The sequence below is a fragment of the Dromiciops gliroides genome, chromosome 1 (assembly GCF_019393635.1).
Source record: "Dromiciops gliroides isolate mDroGli1 chromosome 1, mDroGli1.pri, whole genome shotgun sequence".
Lineage (NCBI taxonomy): Eukaryota > Metazoa > Chordata > Mammalia > Microbiotheria > Microbiotheriidae > Dromiciops > Dromiciops gliroides.
The window spans coordinates 602,620,962-602,638,607 of NC_057861.1; the positions used below are offsets into that span (position 1 = coordinate 602,620,962).

Below are 17,646 nucleotides of genomic sequence, written 5' to 3' on the forward strand. Positions count from 1 at the left end.
CAAAGAATCGTGTGTACAATAATCATAACAACTGCTGTATACAAAGAAAAAAGAAAAAGCAACAACTTCATATTCACCGAATTGCCAATTACCTTATACATTCCAGCACACATGTTCTGATATGCTTGACTCATTGTGATTTCTCTGCTCAATGGGCGAACTATAACATAGAAAAAAAATTCTGATGTATACAAATACCTTGTTAATAAAAAAAGAAAGTTTACTACTCAAGGTTAAATTTCATTTTATAACAAGAATTTTTGTGTAAGATGGACAAGAATTTGGATACAAGGGGGCAGCTAGGTGGCACAGTGGATAAAGCACTGGCCCTGGATTCAAGAGGACCTGAGTTCAAATCTGACCTCAGACACTTGACACATAACTAGCTATATGACCCTTGGCAAGTCACTTAACCCTCATTGCCCCCCCCCCCACCCTCCCAAAAAATGGTCTGGGGCACTGGTGCTCATTTTCTATGATATTCAATATAAGGAGATTACAGTATAAAATGATTTGGATAGAACCTCTGAGTTCACTATGATATTTGCCTTAATAATAAAAATAACTCACATTGGATTACCTGAGGGCAAGGATTGTTTCGTTTTCACCTTGGTAATAACCATGGGTGCCTAGTTTGGTATCTTGTGCATAGTAGCTACTTAATAAATATTTGCTGAATTGAAAAAACAATCTTTTTTTTAGTTTATAAATGAATCTATCCCCAATATGTAAAGTAGTCCCACTTGGACATTTAAAAAACAACAAACAACCAGTCAACTTCCTACCCCCTAGGGAGGCTAAATCTTTAAGAAAAGCAAAAACATGGAGCCTCTCATATAGACTTCTGAAAGCTTCTTGTGCTTCCTAGCCAAATTTTTTTTTTGGCGGGGCAATGAGGGTTAAGTGACAGAGTCACACAGCTAGTAAGTGTCAAATGTCTGAGGCTGGATTTGAACTCAGGTCCTCCTGAATCTAGGACCGATGCTTTATCCACTGCATCACCTAACTGCCCAGGCAAACTTTTTTTTAAGTCCTAAGATGTCCAGAGCATTCCAGTGGCACACAACTCCTTCCTATATCATCAGTCAATTCTGTATCAAGAGGTGATAGGGGGCAGCTAGGTGTCGCAGTGGATAGAGCACCAGCCCTGGAGTCAGGAGGACCTGAGTTCAAATCCGGCCTCAGACACTTAACACTTACTAGCTGTGTGACCCTGGGCAAGTCACTTAACCCCAATTGCCTCACTTTAAAAAAAAAAAGAGGTGATAGACTGGGGAGTCTCAACCTTTTTTGGTGTGGTGGGACCCTCCTATAATTCCTATTAGTGGAGAAGCTGAAGCTAGCAAATCACTTGAAACTGGGGCTCTGAGCTGCAGTAGGGCTAAAAGTGATTGAGTGTCCTTACTAAGCTGAGCACCAATCTGGTGAGCCCCTGGGGTGGCCACCAGACTACCTGAGATAGGGGGAAACAGCCTAGGTAGGAAAGAGAGAAGGTCAAAGCTTCTATGCTGATCAGTAGTGGGATAAGGCCCAGAACAGGGAGGGAAGGAATAAGAATCTATTAAGTGCCACAAAGAAATCTTATTTTTAAATCTCATGCCATAAATCTTTAGTTGTTCTAAAGTTTTTAAAAATCACCCATAGTACCTTTCTTTTTTTTCTTCGTTTTTTTACTACTACGACCTTTTTGCTGCTCTTCCATTATTCTTTCCTCTGCCATTTGCGAGCTATCAGCACGACTCAATGTTGACATCAACCAGGCATAAAGAAATTCCGATAGATACCTAAAACCAGTTAATCCTTGGTTATTGCTAATGATTAGACAATTTCATAACTAATTTCGCAGATGCTATTTAGCTATAATCTATTAGGACATATTAAATTATAATCTGTTAATAAATCTTAACTGGTCCTTATTTTAACACTGTAGACCTAAAGAGGCTAATCTTAAAGGGTAATTACTTCCATTTCTTATTTTCACAGCAAATCTGTGCTACTGTAAAATTTCTCAGTTTCAGCCAAACTTCAAAAATTGACATTTCATATTACTTCAAACATATTAATGAAATGAGTTGAATCTAATTAAAATGCTTTATAGGTATAAGCAGATGTTTTATTTTATATATGTTCTATTATCTGAAATAGTTCAACAACAAAGGGTACCTCTAGACATATAAGGTAAAAGAAATGAGAAATGTTTTTCACTATTTCACATTTAAAAACATCACTTTCAGATTTATACTTTATTTCAGTTTACTCACTTCACTGGAGTACTAAACAAGTATATTCTATATATCATCACATTTTGTTGCACTCAAATAGTCTAAACTTTTTATACACTTTAGAAATGGTCTAAACCTCTACAAAACTAAAGTTCAAAATATTTAATCATCTGAAACAGACCAAAGCATTATATTCAAGTTTTTAATTCCTAAAGATATTTTATTCAAATACATTTTAAATTACATTCCATTACCTTCTAGGATGCATAAAATAATTTTCATGATCATAACCCAATGCAGAGGAACCACAAAATGACCAATATAAATCCACAGCCGCTATTCTGGCAAAATCAATATACTGAAAATTTCATTTATCATTGATATCCCTGATTGTAAGTGTGTTATCAACTGTCACAAGATGGCAGTATTACTAATAATTTTTCTATTTTGTTGAATATAACCTAAATTAAGAATTACCACAATAATAGCTAGACCAAGAAAGTGAGTTTTAAAAGCCTAAATTGTTAGCTCTAGCAACTATTTTTCTCCAATCACTATACTTCTATACCTAGAACTTCCCAAACAACATAACTGCTCAGTTTGTCACATCTCTCATTTATCAAAAGAAATGTTATTTTCTGACTCTTTCACACAGTTAACTTAAAATATATTACAATAGTAAATGGTAGTTCTAAGTTAATTAACTGGTAGGATATGGAACTAATCTTTTATTCTAAATAGGAGTAGTTACAAATGAATGTGTAACTTCTTTTAGTAAAATTTAAAAACAAAAAACAAAAAAACACTACTAATTCTAAAAACCTGAAAAAAAATCTATTCACCAGGTCACCTGAATCTGATGGCTTAATAATGGTACTGTAAAATCAGAGCTGGAAGAAAAAGACCAGCAAATACGAGATTAAGTTTTTGGTTCTTTTTATTACTGACTATAATAAACAAATGAGTGGTTACTATAGGAGTCATAATAGCTGAAAGGAAAGAACAACAAAAATATTAACACATCATGAGTAACAGCTATACATTTACAAAGTTCTTTCTTTACACAAATCTATGACATAGTGCAAGTGTTGTCCCCATTCTTATAAATGACAACCATGAGGCTCATAGAAGTTCAATAACTTGCCTATGGTCCCAAACCTCTTAAGTGTCAACACTGACACTTCAACAAATTGATCTATTTTTCAAGATTCTAAGTAAGTCTTCTTGGCTCACAATGAGAGTTCAAATATACTCAGTGGAAAAGTAACTTGCAAAAATAGTCTGCAATGATCTCTTCTTTCCACCTCCTTAACATACAACTTTAAATAGTGTTCCCTTACCAATATATGTAGTAGTATTCATGCATACTGTATAGTTCCAATTCAAAGCCACTTAGAAGATACTGTATCATAATTCGAAGGTTATGATAAAGGACCCAGGTACCTAAACAGGCCAAATGCTGTCTTTGAGGTTCCTGTTTCAACAACATACTGTGAAGTGCAGCATCAACTTTCTCTGCCTATTAGAATAAAATATTTTAAAACACTGTCATAAAATAGAATTTTAATTAAGATAGTGGAGAAACTGAAAAAAATAAGGCAGGACAATAAATGAACAAAATAGAAAATACAATCCTACCTTCCCATCAAAATCATGTTTTTAATGGCCCTTTTGGGTTAAGCTCACACCCCCAAATCCTCACTTAATAAAAACTAAGTTTCCTAAAATGTTTTTGCTATTATCATCACCATTTTATTGTAGAAGATAAAAATATAAAGAGGTAGTTTTAATCAACTCTGTACTCATACCACTAGATAATGCTCTATTCATAGTTACCTATAAAATTTAGATCTTTGAGTATAAAGTAAATGTGGTACAAATACTAAAAACCAATTTATAACTTCCCCTTTTTATGTAAAAAAACAAAACAAAACCCCAAACCTGTTCACTTTTTAATATCAGCTTGCATTGAAAACATTAAATTTAATTTTAAAAAATCAGACTCCTTTCACAGTGAAATATTTTATATTTGCTCTTTAAATACAGGCTATTCTATGCAACAGATTAAAATTAAACTGCTGATTCAGATCTGGGAATGGTTTTAAGAATACAATCACTTTGCTGACAAAAATTTATTTTGTAAACTGTTCTTTTCTAGTGGAAAAAGCTGGTTGGTTCCTACTTACCTCGTCCTGCAAGGTAGCAAATTCCTCAAGAATATGACCCAGTTTATCTCTCTGACGAGCCCTGTTATGCCCATGGATCTGAATAAGACTACAGAATGGCTGAAACACATAACATTTGTTAATCATTAATGTCAAATTCAATCTATATAATTCCTATTATAGACATTTAAAAAAACTTTAACATCTGGTAAATGGTGCCCATTCACACTCTGTGGTGTGTGTGTCTCTCCATATATATTTATATAGTTACCAACTGTGAAAACATAGTAGCTATTTATGAGGCTTCTAGGTCTTCTGTACCGTCCATCAAAATCTATCCTAAATTTTTAAAACTATAGCTGCTATAAAGAGCTGTGAATACTGAAAAGAAGGGCAGAATTTCTTTCCTGCTTATTTCAGGCCAGTCTGTGCTAAGTGCCTTTAAAAGTCTATGTAAATGTATAGCTGTTACTCATGATGTGATAATATTTTTGTTGTTCTATCCTTTTAGGTATTATGACTCCTATAGTAACCACTCATTTGTTTATTATAGTCAATAATAAAAAGAACCAAAAGCTTAATCTCCTATTTGCTGGTCTTTTTCTTCCATGCAAGAGACTTGAATATTGGTCCTTCTAATCCTATTTTCTTTTCCATAAAATTCTTGAATAAATTTAAACTATAAAACTTCCTCATATTCAGATTATAGAATTTGGGGCAGGGCAGGGTGAGGGAGCAGGGAAGAGAAAGAATAGTATAATACTTTTTGAAATAACATATCACTGGGGGCAGCTAGGTGGCACAGTGGATAGAGCACCGGCCTTGGAGTCAGAAGGACTTGAGTTCAAATCTGGCCTCAGACACTTGACACTTACTAGCTGTGTGACCCTGGGCAAGTCACTTAACCCCAATTGCCTCACTTTAAAAAAAAAAAAAAAAAGAAAGAAATAACATACCACTTTACATTTGTATTTTTAAAAACTGTCACAGAAATTATCTCATCTGATTCATACAACAACCCTGTAATATGGGTGAAAACAAGTATGATTACTCTCATTTTGGAAATGGGGAAATATAAGTCAAATGATTTGCCTAGTGGTTACATAGTGAGTCAGTAGCAAGGATGGGATCTATTTCTTGAATTTTAGTGTTCTGTAAACTATAGCATTCAGGCCATCTTACATCCTCTTTTTTTGGGGGGTGGGGGGTGGCATGGCAATGAGGGTTAAGTGACTTGCCCAGGGTCACACAGCTAGTAAGTGTCAAGTGGCTAAAGCCAGATTTGAACTCAGGTCCTCCTGAATCCAGGGCTGGTGCTCTATCCACTGCGCCACTTAGCTGCCCCCATCTTACATATTTTACTGCAATAAGTTGTTAATGCATTATACGACAAGTAGAAATGGTCGCAATATATTAAAAAAAAAAATAACACACAGAATGGAAGGAGGTACTTTTAGCGGGCAAACTCTTAACTGAGTAAAATAAAGATGATCATAAATGATAATTTTAATTATATAAAATAAAAAAAACATTTTCATGAACAAAATCAATTCATTTAGGATACAAGGAACTGTTAATTGAGAAGAAAATCTCTGCAAGAGGAGGCAGTTAGGTGGTGCAGTAAATAAAACACCAGCCCTAGATTCAGGAGGACCTAAGTTCAAATCTAGCCTCAGACACTTGACACTTACTAGCTGTGTGACCCTGGGTAAGTCACTTAACTCTCATTGCCTAACAAAAAAAAAAGAGAAAAAAAGAAAATCTCTGCACAAAATATTCAGGATAAAAGTTTGACAACCAGTATATACAGGGGTTTAACAAAAATATACAGAGTCATTCTTTAATATATAATTAGTCAAAGGATACAAAATGTTTTCAGAAGAAAAAATAAAAATAAAAATAAGCTTATAAAAAAAATGCTCTAAATCACTCAAAGTTTAAAACTCTAAGGTTTCACTTCACACTCATCAAATGAGCAAAGATGATTAAAAACAGAAATAGTCAGAGGAGTTATAAGAAGACAGGAACATTAACAGACTTTTGGTGAAACTGTGAACTGAGCCATATAATGATGCAAGAAAAGTGACTCTAGGGTTTTTACATGCTTTGACCCAATGATCTACTAAATACTCCAGGGAGATTAATAACAATGTCAATGTCAGAATGACATGTCAATGACAAAAAGAACATCCTATATATTGCAAAGTATTCTTATCAGTACTTTGTGATATCAAAAAAGTGGAAACAGAGGTGGCCAATTGATTGAAGAACAGCTGACCAAACTGTGGCACTAGAAAACAGCAGAATAATACTGTACCATAATAAACAATGAATACAAACTAGTCAGAATAACTTGCAAAGACTTGTATAAATTCATACAGAACAGAGTAAACAGGAACAAAAAACCCCCACATATACAATGATCACAGCAAGGCAAAAGAAAACCTCTAACTGAGAAATCGGACCAATACAGGGCCTAATCTTGACTTCAGAGGATTAAGGAAACACACCTACTTTTTGCTTCTATTGGAGAGTGCTACTGGGAAATGGCAGTGGGATTTTTTAAGCATTATAAACAAATGAATGGGGCAGCTAGGTGGCTCAGTGGACAGAGAACCGGCCCTGGAGTCAGGAGTACCTGAGTTCAAATTCGGCCTCAGACACTTAACACTTACTAGCAGTATGACCTTGGGCAAGTCACTTAACCCCAATGGCCTCACCAAACAAACGAACAAACGAAACACCTGTGTGCATGACCAGGAATAAAAATGATCAATACTATATGAGTCTGTATTTACATATAGTATAGTAACCAGAACAAGAACAAAGAGCCACCTAGTAAAATGCTTCATGGGAATTTATTTTAAAAACAGATACAAGTTATTAAGTACAATAAGTATGACCAGCTCCAGGAGGCCAACTGTCTTTTCTAAACTTTTTATTTCCTTAAGCATCTACCAGGAGGCACTTACACAGGAGACTACACATGCTAGATAGGAGGCACTTAAATAAAGTGTCTGTTGATCAATAGAAAGTACTTAAAAAAACTTGAAGATGGCTTTCAAAGAGTTTATGCTTTGGAAATAACCTGAGTATCTAAATTTCAACCTTTTTTCTTACAACCTTATTTGCACTATTACTTTCCTTGGTAAAACTATTTATTTTGAGGTAATATAGTAATAACTGGGAATCGGCAGGTGTAAATTTAACAGAAATCCCACATTAGTGGTGGCAAAATTAATAAAGTGTATACACATGTAAAAATTTTTGAAATAGAAATAATCTGTTATTTCTCAAGTTATTCCTAAATTGTAGCTTGGCTTTAGAATATTATAAGCTAAATTTAAAATTGGTCTTTCTGCCTTGGAGTGAGGTATCCCCATAAAGGCATTGAGATGTTCATAGAAGATGCCAATTATAAGTTTCAGGTTTAGGGGGACTATTTAATTTCAAGTAAGAAAAATATGCTATTAACAGGGTTTTGAAAAAGAAATATAACTGATCAGCAGCATACTTATGCCCTTATTTTTATGATGGAAAATATAATTACTTTAGTCATAGAGCATCTACTTAAGTTCATCAAGTAGGAGATGACAGAAATCTACTAATTACCAATGAAACTGGATGACAAAACAAATTTGCTAACACACCACAAAATACTAATATTGAGAGATTATATCCCACATTGTATTTTTCTCACATCACAGTGACCTGCTGCTGTCTATGCTAAGTGAATTCTTACCCGAACACAGTGAGTAACAAAGGAGTCAATACAGTCCTTAGCCTGGTGATTATTATACAGACAGCACCTGTAAGACAATTGTCAGGAAATTAAATTAAACTGTATCTGGCCTGGGACAAGGGTCAGCAATTTTTAAAAATCTAAGTACCACCGACTGGGTCACATGCCTGTGGGTGCCTCTGGCAAACCTAAAACAGAAGTAGAGGAATAAAGAAAAAAATAATACAAGGAGAGAAAATGGTGGGGAGGGGTAAAATGCCAACAAATGCCACCTTACAAATTGTTATGTGGCACCAGACAAAAAAAATTGTCCTTTGAGACCTTAAGAGAATTTGGGGGATCAAATTTAGAGTAAAAGAAGATGGGGGGTGAGGAAGAACACTTAGGGTAGCTAACCTGGGGAGATGAACTTTCACTAACTAATGCTAACTATACAAGATAGTTGTGCTATCCAAAATATTGTCTTGTTTAGTAAGCTAAATTTTTCACATCAAATTAAACTGTTTGAAATTCCATCAATTTGATGTCCATTTACTTTATGTTTTAAGGAGTCTCTAATCTCATCAATATAGGTACTCTCACTCCAACAATTCAGATCACAATCCATAAACACTTTCTTATCCTGTGACTATCATGTCCAAGTACTCCAAAAAATTCTCCCAAGAGTTCACCCAACAGGTTTTGGGGCCTTCCTCTGGGTCTCAGTATTATACCAATTCTAGTTTAACACACAGAGTGTGTGTGTGTGTATGTGTGTGTACACACATACACATACATATTCCTATTATGTTTTTCTCTCGGGTCAATTGTATTTCTGGTCATAGATCTCTTTTTATTTTACTTCTTGCACACAATCTGTTATTGGTAATATGTGTGCAGACTATTTATGCCCTCCATATATCTCTAACAATGTCTTTTTTTTTTTTAACTTTTGCAGGGCAATGAGGGTTAAGTGACTTGCCCAGGGTCACACAGCTAGTAAGTGTCAAATGTCTGAGGCCGGATTTGAACTCAGGTTCTCCTGAATCCAAGGCCAGTGCTTTATCCACTATGCCACCTAGCTGCCCCCCTAACAATGTCTTTTGAATAACCCACAATTCTGATTCTTGAGATTTTTTTTATTCCATGAACCAAAGCCACCTAATATCAGACTGTGTTTGTAAAAGATGATTTTTTTTTTGTTATCAGGGCAAAGCTTGGAAGTACCCAAGCAATTATCCAAATGTAATTGAGCCCAATATTTTTATTCATTTCAGGACTGACTTTCTTGTACATTTGTACTGAGACATACAAAAAGATAAACAGATATAAACTCTATAGACTGTCCATTCAACTATATGTATAGTCTCCATCATAGATATTTTTCATCCACTTAATTTTTCTTCCATAGACTGTTACATCAAACTCTTGAGTGTTGTAACTCATTCAGGAGATTCTGCAATTGTGTGGGGCTCAATACAATCAACATGTCATCCATAAATAGGAACAGTTGGAAGATCTTATCATTTAAAAGGAAACCCTCATTCAAACTGACTCTGCATTGGTCATCTTTTGTAACTGTCAAACATCATACTTTCTAACTGGCAAAGAGATCTGGCAAGCATACACTTATCTGTTTAATACTTTATTTACAATCAGCAGATCAATGAACCAAGTTATCTCTTGTTTCTATCAAGACATATCAGTATATGACTGTGTAACCTTAATATATGCCTACAAAATAACTCTGAAGGATGCATTTTGTGTTGCCAATTCAAATGCTTAAAAAACAACCTAGCAATCAATAAGCATACTCAGATCTTGTATTCTATGTATCTTTTCATCAACCTTGTAGTTGAAAAAATCCTGTCTGCTATACTAAAACAGCTATTGGTGAAATGTTCAATTGGTTCACCTGTTCTGCTAAACAATTTGGAATTATGTATGAAGTGACTAAAGTATTCATACCCTTTGATCCAAAAATCACACCGCAGAAAGAAAGGCTTCATATTTTGAAGTAAAAATATTCACAGTATAATGTGGAAATATGTTTAATGTGATTGAACATATATAACCTATATCAGATTTCTGTCTTGGGGAGGGGGAAGGGAAGGAAAAAAACTTGGAACTCAAAATCTTATAAAAACAAATGTTAAGAACTTTCTTCACATCTAACTAGAAAAAAATTAAATACTACTAAGATTAAAAAAAATAAAGAAATCAAGATTTAAAAAAAAACAAAAAACAAAAACAAAAAAAATTTCATAGTATCACTTTTTGTGGTAGCAAAGAAATGGAAACAAAGTGGGTACCCATCCTAGAGAATGCCTGAACATATTGGGGTATATGAATATAATTAAATATTACAGTACCATAACAATGAATATGAAAAATTAACAATAAAATAAGAAGACAGGTATGAGTTGATGTAGAATGAAGCACACAGACTAGGAAGACAATATGTATGACTACAATAGTGTAAAAGAACAATGAGATGAGGCCAATCACTCTTTAATTACAATGACCAGATTTGGGCTCTAAAGAAGAGGTGAAGAAATGCTCCAACCATCGGATAGTCTAGCTGTGTGCAAGGGGCTGATTTGGGAATATCTCCAATATTAGTAATTAGTTATATCTGTTAAGGCAGAATAAATTAAATTCTTTGTGATATTATTCAAATATGTCCAGTGCCTTCTGACTTTCTTCTTGAAGAAAATATTTATTATCTATAAGTATGATGGCTTCTATATACCTCAGTCCAACTGCCAGGATGCTTCATGGAAGATCCTTGTCCAATGACTAACAAGTTGACTTATTACTTTAATTCAACTATCATATCAATATTTATATATTCTTACTATATATGAAACCAGAACATAGCAAGGTGCAACTAAATGGAAGGATAGCTCACAGTTTCTTCTTTTTTTTTTGTTTTGTTTTGTTTTGTTTTGCAGGGCAATGGGGGTTAAGTGACTTGCCCAGGGTCACACAGCTAGTAAGTGTCAAGTGTCTGAGGCCGGATTTGAACTCAGGTACTCCTGAATCCAGGGCCGGTGCTTTATCCACTGTGCCACCTAGCCGCCCCCTCACAGTTTCTTCTTGCAAAGGCAGATAAAGAAATTGGCTGAGATGGTTTCATGAAGGATCCAAAGGCAATAAGAATTAATTTCACAGGACACTTGATCTCACTTTGTGGTGCTAGGGATGAACATTAAATAAAAAATGCCATCATGAAGATAATCATGCACCAATTATTCACCAATATTGATCATGGAGGATAGGAAGGTAGGGGAATTCTACAAATAACTTGCTAAGACCTTCCAGATTAAAATCAGTATTTATTTTTATATTCAATGACATTACTGAAGGTAAAGAAGCTATCAGTCACTTATACATTTGTATATATTAATATCATTTTTTTCTCTAGCAACCTAGCTACAAATTAGCTTACTAAGGGAGAAAGTAATTTTGGAGGGAAAGAATTTTGGAGCACAAAACACTTTGGTGCATAAATAAGCCTATATGGGTTGCTACTGTGGGGTAAAAGATTTAGGGCAGCACTAAAACAATGGATACTTGAAGAGAGAACTATGATGTTAGAAACAAGGTATGAAAAAAGAATAAGTACTAATGAAAGGGAGTGTGTGTGTGTGTGGGGGGGGGGTCTCCATTCTTTTTCTTCTTCTCTCCTATGGTAATAGGCTCCCAGGACCAGGGACCAGGTTAATAATATTATTTGGAATTTTGTAGGCTGATCCAGGAAACCATCAATTATAGAGATGTTTCTATACAAGAAAACACCAAAAACACTACTGTATTTACTAATCTTTAGAACATAACCCAACCATAAGTTGTATAATATATGCACTGTATTTACAAAAACATTTCAGTATCATAGTGGTGTCTCTACTCCTGTTTTAAACTCAGTACAAATTTGATTACTTAGAGCTGGAACAAAGGAGATCAAGTTAAAAGGAATAAGTACAATTCCAAGTCTGTTATACTAGTCTTTCATAACTTTGCTCAAACTTGTCCCTGGGGGCAGCTAAATGGAACAGTGGTAAAGCACGGGCCCTGGATTCAGGAGTACCTGAGTTCAAATCTGGCCTCAGACACCTGACACTTACTAGCTGTGTGACTGACCCTGGGCAAGTCACTTAACCCTCATTGCCCTGCAAAAAAAACTCCAAACAAACAAACAAACAAAAAGTTGTCCCTTGTAATCCTTCAAGTGGTCATTTTGATTGTCTGGAGTTAGTAATAATTAAAGAAGATTTCATAAAGAATTTTATCTTTTTCCCAGGTAACAACATATTTTCTCTCTGTACTTTATCATGTCTAATGTGGAAAATATCATCTGTATTGTAGAATATATCACATGTATCTGCCTAACAGATAAACAAAGATAGATGACCATCAAATGGTTGAGTCATTTGCTTTAAGTAAACAATACTTCACAGCATAAGGGATATTACTTAAAAATTCTTAATATACTTACTTAGGGGAAAGCACCGGAGGACTGACAAATGACCGAAGTGCATCTTTCACCATGTCTTGCATGAGATGGGTCCCAAAGACCTTTTTGTTATCCACTAGAAAAGTAGTCTTAAAGAAAATATTAATTCATTAGAAATATTTCCACAATTGTCACATACTGCTATCATACATAGCTGCCATTATTGTGAAATGAAAGACAATTTAAGCTGATCTAAAAAAAGCTACCAGGAGAACAAAGGACAATGATTAAAATACCTAAGTACATGAAAAGATTGTATTATTGATTCATTGATTCGTTACAAATTATTTCCTATCTGAGTCGTAATATACCAGAGGAAGAATTAGAAAATGGGGCTCCTGAGCTCTCACCCAAAATAAAAAACACTAAATGAATAAATAGTTACTATTAACTTTACTAAAAAGTCAGACTATGATCTATGAATTCATTCAACCTAAGTTGAGCAGTGAGGTGACCTGAATATGTTTAAACTCTTCCATAATATTTAGTTATTAAATCTAGTAATAGCAACACCATATTTAAAGCAGTGTTGCATATGTAACAGTGTTCATGATTTTATTTTTAAGGCTTTTTTTTGTTCTTTGTACATGCAAATGTTAATATTTATTAAGTACTTAAGTATTGAATTGATATTTATTAAGTATTAAGTGTTAAGGAAATAAAAAGGAAGTAGTACTTCAAAGTTATTTTCTTAAGGATGCTGAAAGTAAATTTTGAGCAAGTAACAATATTTTGCATGGATTTAAAAAATATTTAGCACACCTTAATAATTTACTGATATTTACATTAAACATTAATTCTTCCAACAAAATTACAGTTTTATGATGATTGAATTTCCTTTAAACATCTACTTTGCTTTTTAAAAAGTATATAACAATAAAAAAAATTCAGTATAAAGGGATATAATTCCAAACTTACTTGTAGCAGGGATCTTGAAAGGACACAAGGTGACTGCTCGCTAAATTCACAGAAAAAATCCTAGTACATATCCGAGGGAAAAATTATAATATTAACAAAAATAATTCAAAAGATCACGTAATTTACATGTAAAAATTAATGACATAGATGTACATAATATTTTTTCATGACCACAACAAAAACATCTCAAGATGACAAATCAGTCCATTTTGCAAGAACTACCAAATTTTATTTAGAGGCACAATGGACAGTTTTAAGTCTTATCTTTTATAAAATTAGCCAAGTTTGCTACAATAACAGATTCCAAAAGTTATTTTTAATCTGTACAAAGTATAAATGTTAATATATCAATAATGACTGACAAATGCCTGCTTATTTCAGAAAAAAACAAAGGACTGGAAATGATTCTATTAAATTCTTATCACTGAAGTTTCTGTCTACAGTAAGACTTTATATGTTTAATAGCATTCTAAGTGTATAACATTTCAATAAAAAAAAACCTTCAGGTTTATAAGGTCTGGAAAAATATACTTTGGGTTTTTGTTGATAATTCAGTAAGGGTGGATAACTAGGCATATCATCCTTGGATGGAAGAAAGAGGATGGAACTCAAATATAAAGTTTCTAGTTTTTTCTCTTGCTAAAAAAGATAACTCTGTACATTAAGGAAGAAATGACTATTATCAAACCAGGAGGTCCCTCATTCCTTCAGTGATTCTTGGGTATCTCAATTTTCAATTAAAAAAAAAATCTGCTTGGGCCTACTTTCACTTCTGTTCAATTTCCCTTCTCCTCCCTCTTTGTCCAATTCCTTGAACCTCTTGTTTATGTATGCATGCTACCTTTACTTCATATAACAAGTCTTCTTCAACCTGACTTCTGTTCCCACATCTGTAATGAAATAGCTCTATGGTGACTACTAACTTCCTTCTTGGCAAAGCCAATGGCTTTTTAGAACTCAACAATCCCTAAAGGCTTAGAGTCCCAGTATAAAAAAAACTCACATTAACTAAAGTGAAGTTCTTTTCCACACCAGAAATTTCTCTACTTACCAGGATACAGTGTAAATTTGTTAGATTGACAACTTCACAGACAGTTTTTATTCTATCTATTAGTTTTGCAAAATAGTTGACCATTTCTTCCCTTTTGATTATTTTTGCATATCGAGGGAAGGTAGGAGGAAGCAATCTCTGGTTAACAAGAGGCTCAAAACCCATCATAATAGGATGATCTAAAAGAAAAAAAAAGATTTTTTTCTTCATCTTTCCTTTTAATTTTAACCTTTGCATTAAATAATTTTAAATATATTAAGTGAACCTCTGTAAAGCAGAGCAAGATGCCAGCTTGAAAGTTTCCCAAACAAGTCTATTATTTTTTCTGTGTATTTTGCAATTTTCTGTTCCTGAACTTGCATAATAAATAAGACTGCTAGATTTAGTAATTTCAGTACATTTGACCTATATTTAACCTCCTCTGGAGGTGTGAATTATATACATGATAGAAGATATATTAGGATACATTCTACCTTTAAGCAGAGTTACAGTCTGCATAATATTTCAAGTACTTCAATTTCATTGTAGGTCTATCTAGTGTTTCTGGAATTCACATTATTTTAACTAAAGACAACCTATATTAAGAATACGAATAAGGAAGAACTGGTCTAACCCCTTCTATAAAAATGCAGTATTACTTTTTGTTTGTTTGTTTTTGTTTTTTTTTTGCAGGGCAATGGGGGTTAAGTGAGGCCGGATTTGAACTCAGGTCCTCCTGAATCCAGGGCCGGTGCTTTACCACTGCACCATCTAGCTGCCCCCTACTTTTTATATTAGATACAAATTGGAGCAGCTAGGTGGCGCAGTGGATAAAGCACCGGCCCTGGATTCAAGAGGACCTGAGTTCAAACCCGACCTCAGACACTTGACACTTACTAGCTGTGTGACCCTGGGCAAGTCACTTAACCCCAACTGCCTTACCAAAAAAAAAAAAAAAAAGAAAAAGAAAAAAAATAGATACAAATCACCCGCCTAAACCCCACTCTCAAACTTAAACCTGAAATGAGGTAAGCTCTTCTTGAAATAAGCTAAATAATCAAGCATTTTAATTTCAAAGGACTTCTCTGCTTATTACAGAGACAGGATTCAAACCAAGTCTTCTACTTCCAGATCTACCACTGCACTTTCCACTACATAGCATTGCTTCTAGTGACTATGTTTACTGTGATAAATACAATAGTTTTTCTGCCTTTATTTTACAAGGTTTTAGAACATCTGAAAGTAAATTTTCTAGTTGGGTGTCTCCCCCCCCCCCTTGCCATTTACCTTGACAAAGGAGAGATTCTTGATGCCTCCTAATTAGCCTCTACTTTCTAATATACATACATATATATATATTCCCATAGCTGCCAAGTTGTATTCTTTCTTTTTTTTTTTTGGTGAGGCAATTGGGATTAAGTGACTTGCCCAGGGTCACACAGCTAGTGTGTGTCAATTGTCTGAACTTGGATTTGAACTCAGGTACTCCTGAATCCAAAGCCAGTGCTTTATCCACTGTGCCACCTAGCTGCCCCAAGTTATATTCTTTAGACTGAGGTCTGATTCAACCACTGTCCTGCTTAGAAACCATCATTGGTTCCCTAGTACCTTTAAAATACAGATTTCTCAGCCTGACAGTTAAAACCTTCCTCAACATAGTTCCCACCTTGTTTTCCAATATTGTTTCATATTATTCCCATTTGCGCATTCTATTTTCTAGTCAAATTAATTTACAAGTTGGTCTCCAAACTTGATATTCCATTTCCAATCTCTATGCCTCTTAAGACTTCCTAGCTTCCTTCAAGGCTTAATTCAGGTGCCCTTTACCTAAAGCCCTTCCTCATCCCCATAGCTATTGGTGTTCTCTCCTTCCTCAAATTATAAAAGTAGCCCATACTTACCAATCAGTACATGTTTTATCTCCTCCATAGACTGTATAATAAAAGCAGGAAATATTTCGATTTTGTCTCTGTATCCCTGGTGCCTATCACAGTGTCTTACATAAATGTAAAGTTGTTGTTCAGTTGTTTTTAGTCACATATGACTCTTTGTGACCCCTTTTTGGTGTTTTCTTGGCAGAAATATTGGAGTGCTTTGCCATCTCCTTCCCATCTCACTTTACAGATGAGGAAATTGGGGCAAAGAAGTGACATGCCCAGGATTACATAGCTAGTAAGTGTCTGAGGCTGAATTTGAACCCAGGTCTTCCTGATTCCAGGAACAGTGCTCGATCCACTGCGCCACCTAGCTGCTTCATATATAAAATGGACACTTTTAAATTGCTTGTTGAACTGAAGGGGTATAAGCATTTTCATTTCCAAAGTATTATCAAATGTACGTCTAAAATGACTAACCATAATTATTCTTTTTTCATCTTAATACCACACTTTTCAGCTTTGAAATATAAGCAGTAGGCTAATAAATAACAAGTCAAAGTAAACTAAAATATGACCATAAGTAAATAAATATTAATGAGAAATGGATATTATTAATGTATTGCTTATATAAGACTTTTCCATGTTTAAATACCACAACAATCCAATTTAACATCCACTTTTGAAGCCAATTCCTTAAAAGTATAAAATCCTCTGTCCTGCTTACCCATCTAGAAACAAATTATATGCTAATCAAAAAAATCTCATGTCTTATATATACAGTTTCACCCTAGTTCAGCTGAAAGATGTCTACATTATTACTCAGTAACAATTATGTGTATATAACTGGCAAAAGAAATAACAAAAGGATCAAAGTTTTTTTATTTGTAATATTTCTAGTAAAAAAAGTTTAATTATCCTTTTAGTTCTCAATTCTTTGGTAAATAGTCACTTAATCCCAAAGTATTAACCAATTTCTTACCTAAATCTTTTTGGTCAATTTTCCAGGCAAATAGTTCATTCGAACTACACAGCTTAGATAAAAAACTGTTCTCTAAGTCCTTAATTAAGAATTCTGTCAAGTTGACATAAACACAAAGTCCAAATATCTGTTGAAAACATCCTAACTAGGGATTAATGTTATAAACAAAGGACAAAAGGAAATGGCACAAATACAAGATATACATACATATACAAGTC

General features: G+C 34.2%; 1 protein-coding gene across 4 annotated transcripts in view; it reads right to left on the reverse strand.

Moving 5' to 3' along the window:
- Positions 1–17,646, reverse strand: part of NAA35 (N-alpha-acetyltransferase 35, NatC auxiliary subunit) — a 66,386-nt gene that overhangs the window by 11,116 nt on the left and 37,624 nt on the right. For all 4 annotated transcript variants that reach the window (XR_006354067.1, XM_043975381.1, XM_043975382.1 and 1 more), the window contains 8 exons: positions 14,594–14,772; positions 13,543–13,602; positions 12,607–12,713; positions 8,130–8,196; positions 4,409–4,507; positions 3,563–3,741; positions 1,648–1,784; positions 93–160 (listed from right to left, as the gene is read on the reverse strand). Coding sequence is in view for 3 of the 4 variants with exons in the window: in XM_043975381.1 (XP_043831316.1) it covers positions 93–160; positions 1,648–1,784; positions 3,563–3,741; positions 4,409–4,507; positions 8,130–8,196; positions 12,607–12,713; positions 13,543–13,602; positions 14,594–14,772 (896 nt within the window). In the remaining variant the exon portion in view is untranslated. The remainder of the gene's footprint in view (positions 1–92; positions 161–1,647; positions 1,785–3,562; positions 3,742–4,408; positions 4,508–8,129; positions 8,197–12,606; positions 12,714–13,542; positions 13,603–14,593; positions 14,773–17,646) is intronic.